General features: G+C 36.7%; 1 protein-coding gene across 1 annotated transcript; it reads left to right on the forward strand.

Moving 5' to 3' along the window:
• The first annotated feature begins 790 nt into the window (after positions 1-790).
• LOC103938211 (ubiquitin carboxyl-terminal hydrolase 21) lies at positions 791-4,639 on the forward strand. Its single transcript, XM_009348208.3, has 8 exons — positions 791-1,460; positions 1,621-1,741; positions 1,859-1,969; positions 2,154-2,326; positions 2,447-2,788; positions 3,121-3,243; positions 3,373-3,943; positions 4,038-4,639. Exons 1-8 carry the CDS (start codon positions 972-974, stop codon positions 4,403-4,405), a joined length of 2,298 nt encoding a protein of 765 aa, XP_009346483.2. The 5' UTR covers positions 791-971; the 3' UTR covers positions 4,406-4,639.
• The last annotated feature ends 2,350 nt before the right edge of the window (positions 4,640-6,989 follow it).

The following is a 6,989-nucleotide window of genomic DNA, read 5'->3' on the forward strand; positions in this document are numbered from 1 at the left end:
ACTTTTTTTAACGCAACGTCAAGAGACTGATGATAACGTGTTATAGGCATAATTTATTGAACAATTACGGAGGCGAGAGAAAGGGGGTGCGGTACATAAAGAGAGAAGAAAGAGATGTGTAATTGTGAGGTATGTTCTATTCCACCTCATTGTGGATTTATTTATAGTAGTAGGGAAAATTAATTCCTTACCCTAAGAGAATTACAACTCTAATAGGATAATATACAGTCTTAGAGATTTGATAGAATTCCATAAGCATATCCTAGATATGTTATGATTTACACAATCACATTCCTAATCTAATAAGACTGCATCATTTTTGAATTTAATCCTAAATTTTATGGCTTAAAAATTTAAGTTTTAACCTAATGGTTGAGGATGGTTTAAGAAATTAAGAGTGGTTAAGTAAAAGTTACAAATTTTTATTAAGAACGTGGGATAAATTGTTTTTAAATTTTTAAAAATCTGCATAATTGGAACTTAAGGAAAAGTGGTGGGGAAGCTCAAGTCAAAGTGATTCACTCTTTCCCTCTCTCTGTTCAAATTTGGCCCCAAAAAGAAGTTTTCCCTCCTTTTCCTAAACCCAAAAAATATTTTTGACACACCTTTTAGCTTTTTCCTCTCTTTCCCAACCGGCTCTTCAAATTTCAAAATCCCAAAAATAATGCATTTTTGTTCATTATTCTAGTTACAACCGTTAGTATGAATTTAAATTTTAAGATTTATGTTTATGATTTTAAAATTTAAATTCATCTAACGATAATAAATATAATGTTGAGTATTACCATTATTTGATAGTGGTGAATAAAAATATTTCCATTCGAAAAAAATGAAAAGACAAAAATTCTAAAAAAATAAAAAAAGCAAATCCCCATTTCCCTCCTAATTCGTGGAGCCAAAACCCAATTTCCAATTTCACTCAATTTTCATTTTTCTGTAAATCCCACCTCTTCATCTCTTCAGAGTCATCAATGGAAGAAATCCCTCTCTCAGAAAACAACTCTTCGCCTTCTGATTCACCTCTTCCAAACACCCAACTGAGAATTTCATCTTCTCCAGCTTCAATGGCAGAAACCCTCGATAGGTCTCCGCCATTTTCCCAACCTGACGCCATGGACGGCCTTGCTTTGGCTTCTATGCCCAAAAATGCAGATGGGTCTTCGCCTCTGAAAGCCCTGGGCGACCCATCGCCGGATTCTTCTTTACCAAACCCTAACGGCTCTTCACCAATTTTTGAACAAGAACAAGGAGAACAAGAAGAAGAAGGTGAACATTCTCTACTGCCTTCGCCTCTCAATCTTGCCGGTAATAATTTATCAAATTGTGAATCGAATTCTTCCGATTCATTGCGATTTTCGTCTTCTTGGTTCTCTCCGTGGACTTCATCGTCTTCTACCAAGGATTCGCTGATTTCTTTACAATCCCAGTATCCCATGGAAAAAACCAAACCCTCTATGGTGGTATGCTCCTTTTTTTTTTTTTTTTTTTTTTTTTTTTGCATCTTTATTAGTGCTTCTTTGCTTACCATTTGTGGATGTGCTTGCTTCAGTGTTTTTTTCGTTTTATTTTGATTTCAGTAATCTTAAGAAGTTGAGATTTGTTGTGGTTTTGGTGTTGCAGAGTGCAGGGCTTGCAAATCTAGGTAACACATGCTTTATGAATGCAATCCTGCAGTGCTTTACACACACTGTGCCGCTCTTGGAGAGTCTTCGTTCTTCCAATCATTCGATGCCCTGTGATTGTAAGACCTTAGTTTCTTTTGCAGTTTTTTCATATTCATTTATTAGTTTCTATTGCCGGTTTATGATGATTTCTTAGTCAAATTTACTGATTTAAATATGAAATTGGGAGTATTCAGGTGGTAGTGAAGGATTCTGCATTCTTTGTGCTCTTCGTGATCACATTGATCTTTCAATAGCTTCTTCAGGAAGAGTTATTTCACCATGGAAACTTGTTGACAATTTGAATCGTATCCTTTCATTCACATGAAATGATATTTATATTGATAAAGATTTTGACTTTATATTTGTAAAATTTGGATTTTCCATTGCACTTTGTAATGTTTATAATTTTACTCGTAGATTTGAAAATGCTTAAGTTATACTCAAGAATTTTCGCATTGGAATGTGATTCTTAACTCCTCATGAAACTAGATATCTCATCTTACTTCCAAAGATACCAGCAAGAAGATGCACATGAGTTTTTGCAGTGTTTTTTAGATAAACTTGAGAGATCTTCTTTGGATTGTATGAAAAAGGATGAGAGTTACTCTGTGCAAGATAAAAACCTTGTGGAAAGGGTTTTTGGTGGTCGTCTCCTAAGCAAAGTATGACTACATGTGACTGCCGTTGTTCTTTGTATTATGGTTAACATTTGATGGGAAACCCAGAAAATCAATTTTCAGTTATAACTTTTATTGATATTTGTATGTATGAATTGCTTTCAGCTCCGATGTTGCAATTGCGGTCACTGTTCTGACACGTATGAACCTCTGATTGATCTGAGTCTGGAGATTGAAGAAGCAGATACACTTCCAAGGGCTCTGGAGTCCTTCACTAAGATAGAAAATATCAATGACTCTGAGACAAAGTTTACATGTGAGAAGTGCAAAGAAGAAGTGTTGGTGGAGAAACAGCTTGTGGTTGTCCAGGCCCCTCAAGTTGCTGCATTTCATCTAAAGAGATTTAAGACTGATGGATCTAATGTTCAGAAGATTGAAAAACATGTAGAGTTTCCTCTGGAGTTGGACTTGAAGCCATACACCAGTGGCAATGACATTGACAGCGATGTGAGTTGCTGCTTATTAGTATATTTACAATGCTGCTTATTAGCTTATTATTCAACCGGAATTCAGTTACGAGAAATGCAAGGTTTGTTAATACATGATAATGATTAAATGATCTTATAATAAAGGTCAGCTGAATGTTATGTGCACAGTTTAGGTACCGTAATTTTAAATGTGTGGTCTCTCAAGCCCTTGGGGTTGGCTCAATTGGTGAGGAAGGGTGGGAGTAATGGGTTAGGATTAGGTTACGTCAAGGGTTTGGTTTCTTCGAATGTTACGAAAATGAAAAAATGGGTGTCGTCCTGGAGTTCTAATTCTCTGTTTTGTTGCAATAGGTGGAATTGAAGTACGAACTTTATGCAATTGTTGAGCATGTTGGGTTCTCATCTACTTCTGGGCATTACTTTTGCTTCATTCGGTCGTCTCCAGATACATGGCATAGGTTGGATGACTCAAGGGTAAATACTTCCTGTATAAATTCTGTAGTGTTCACTATGACTGTTTTACCTGTGTGGCTTTATAATTCTTGGGAATCTGGTGTGTGTGGAGGTGGTTGGGTTGCCATTCATGTCTCTTTCTTTTTGTAGGTCACTAGGGTTCGAGAAGAATTTGTTCTATCACAGGGGGCATACATTCTGTTCTATGCAAGGAAGGGTACTCCCTGGTTTTCGAGTGTAGTGGAAGCACTAAAGCCATGCTTGGATCCAGCTATTATGAGTACATCACCTGTGTCGGTTCTAGAGAATGTTGAGAACATCAGTAATTTATCTCCTAGTGTGAATGATGTTCATTGTCGTGCTGCCAATGAACCCACCAATGCTCGTGAGATGATTACTCTTTCGTTGAGTCCAGTGAGACCTAAAGGAGTTGAGGTCTCTGACACTAGAGGTGCAGCTAGTGGACTTTCTGAACGGATTAACGGATCTAGGCGTGATGCTGGTTGTTCCAAGGAGACTATAGATACTGATGCTGTCATTGATGCTTCGACTCCAGGTCGGGGACGAAACAATTTTGATAAAATGTCACTCAAAACTGAGAATATATGTAGTACATCAACTCTTGTTGGAAGTGGCTGTCATAAAGGGTCTGCTAGAGTTATTCTCCAACCTATGACGCCACCTAGATCTCCAAGTCCAGATTTGGTTTTTGAGTCTCCAGGTAAGAAAATTCAGTCTGATCCAAAAATTTTACTGGCTTCTTCATGAAATTTATGAATGCAACTAACTTAACGAGTTTGAATGGAATTTATCAGAACCAAGTTTTCGTCTTCCACATGATCATGTGAAGTCAGCAGACAACGTGACATGTAAAAGATCATTGAACAATGTTATTCGAATGGATCATTTGAAGTCAGCGGACAATGCGTTGTGTAAAAGAGCTTCGAACAATGTTGTAGATGATGCAGAGAGAACTGAAGCTCTCAGATATCTTTCAAAAAAAAGTCTGACTAAGGGGAGGGCAAGTCAACTCTTAGCTGCCATGGTAGGACCTCAGAGTGGAAGTTCTTTGGACAAGAAACGGAAGAGAGTGGGATCATCGCCGTGCAAAAAGGTCAGCCGTGGTGGCGGCAGCCTTAAAACCAACCACACCATGCGTCCTGTGACAGCTGCATTACGCTGAGTGCGGTTTTTTTGTGGGATATTTTCGCTATGAAGTTCATTTGGTTGATCATTTGCCTTTTAAGCTGTCTAGTTAAGCAACAAATGTAAAGATGGTTTGTTCAAATATTTCATTTGAACAGAAACAAAAAGAAGATTTGATCTTATATTGTAGGTGCAAAATCCTGTAGAGTGTGTTTATCATTATAATTTTTGGCACAGGAGGAAATTCAACCGATGAGGAGATTTTGATTCGGGAGATGATTTTTACTCATTTTAGCTTCTTGCACTCATTTTTATTTTTGGCCATCAAATTAAATAAATAAAATGGAAACAACAAACAAAATTAAACAGATGCGTGAGGGATTAAAAATGGTGTATTTATTATTTCTCTTTTGATTCATATACAGGAATGGCAAAAATAAAATTAATTTGGACTATGTAACATAATCACAATCATTGGGTTTATTTTGATGATTAGGTTAGAAGCCTGGTATAATAATGTAAAAAGAGAATTTGGCAAAGGAATAATTTCCTAGTTAAACTAGTCAATTCGTAGGCCTTTTTTTTTTTTTTTTTTTTTTTTTTAAAAAAAAAAAAAGAAAGAAATGTTATGGGGTGAGATAGTGTGATATCACTAGACCGTAGTACTAAGTAGCTTTTATAGACTAATTAAATACCCTTGACATTTCTTGTCTTTGAGTTAAGGGGCGATTTGGCTCAATCAAATTGGCTAAAAGAAAATAATTGCTGCTTTTTGACAGCCAACTAGTGATGTGAATGAAGGCATAAATAAATTTATACTAGAAATACGTCACATTAATTGTATTAAATACATGTAAGTATTGTAGTAGGGATGGTCGGAAGTCTTAAGCAATTACAATCTAATTGTGAGTCTTATGCAAGAGACCCACAATAAAACCCTAGGTAGGTACATCTAGTTTACACCATCACGCTTAAATACTAATACATAATATTTACAACAAAAATGTGTATTTATCGCGTTGGTTGTTGAATGCATTAGCCGCTGAGGCAGGTGTTTGATGTTCGTCTTTGATTTGGTTCAATAAAATCAATTTACCTTCTGGGAAAAAAAGTTTCGTTTAATAAAAACTTTTTATTTTTAAAAATTGAGTCTATTGCAATAAACTAATGGAGGTTGTTCTTGCTAGTAACTAATAATATGGCCGTGGACTCCTTAATTTGGAATTAATAGAGGTCGGAGATAAGATTTAGGAATGAGCATCTTGACTAATCTTAGGGAAAACCAAAACCCAAAATTGCACAACCGTATACTCCTTTGTCATGAATGCATATTGCCAACGAATCTTTGTTTATGTCGAAGTACGTACCACAACTATGCACACATTCTTGGTTTCATCAAAGCCCTTAGTTTTGGGGTATCCCTTGGAAACAAAGTTTGCATACTATTTAAGGACATGAATTTCTTGTAACAATTCCCTTTTGGGTACCTCCATCTCTCTCTCCGTGCTGAGCATTTTGCACAAGAAGCTTGGCTTAGTAAAGTTTCCAAAGACATTAGCAGGTGATTCAATATGGTTGTTTTCTTCAAAAGAGGAGGGAATAAGCAGAAAATATTACGAAAATCTATTCTCAGCTGGAACAGGAGGGCACTGGAAAACGATCTTATGTTGGAGTCACCAGGGTCGATGAACACTCCGAAACATGTACTCATCGTGATGGATGGGATGAAAGAGTTCAGAACAGAGCCGCTTGAATGGGCACTCGAGAATGTAATCAACGCTGGTTCCACGGTCACTCTTCTTGGTGTCATGCCGTGGCTTAATATCGCCCGTGAGTAGACATACATACATGCTTACAATTAGCTAGCTAGTAGTATGCATGAATTTATAGCGTGCGAATTAGCTCTGAATGCATAGCAATGTTTAGCTCAATTCTAGCTACGTGCATCTATGCCTATTCATTTGGAGAGGATATTTCTTAGTTATGATAGAGGGACCGATGGGATTCACATTAAAATTAGTCCTGCAAAACGGTCAGTTTATGTGTTAATGAACAGTTGAATATCATATGGAACTATAGATGACTAGACATAAAACTCTTTTAATTTTTACCAAGACTTTATATCTCATATTTATGTGAAATGGAATACTTGGGTTCTGGTAATGTACAGTCTCTTCCAAGACATGGTTGGATGTTTGGCCGGTGGGGTTAGAAGAGCTATCATTTTTCAAAGAGACGAACGAGTGGAAGAGTGACATCAAATATCTAAAGCTTCAGAAAGTCGTGGATCTGTGCAACAAATATGGAGTACGTATAACAATCAAGCTATACGTACGGTGCTATAGCAAGTTGTATTATACCAAGTCCCCGTAAACATATGATTGCTTGTGTATCGCATGTTCATGCAGGTTTTTCCACGGAAGAAAGTTATAATGGGTTATCCCTTACGGCTAATGGTTGTTGAGGAAATTACAACCCTTCATGCGACATGGGTGGTTTTTGACAGGTATAAACCATGTAGTAACATCCAAGAATTCGGATTTATTTAGTATACATTTAGTAAATCATTGCAGTGTGTTTGGATGTATTGGTATAGTAAAACTATTGATGTATAATGAAAC

Source organism: the organism of the source record quoted next, unplaced genomic scaffold (assembly GCF_019419815.1).
Source record: "Pyrus x bretschneideri cultivar Hongxiangsu unplaced genomic scaffold, Pyrus_bretschneideri_v1 Contig69, whole genome shotgun sequence".
Classification (NCBI taxonomy): domain Eukaryota; kingdom Viridiplantae; phylum Streptophyta; class Magnoliopsida; order Rosales; family Rosaceae; genus Pyrus; species Pyrus x bretschneideri.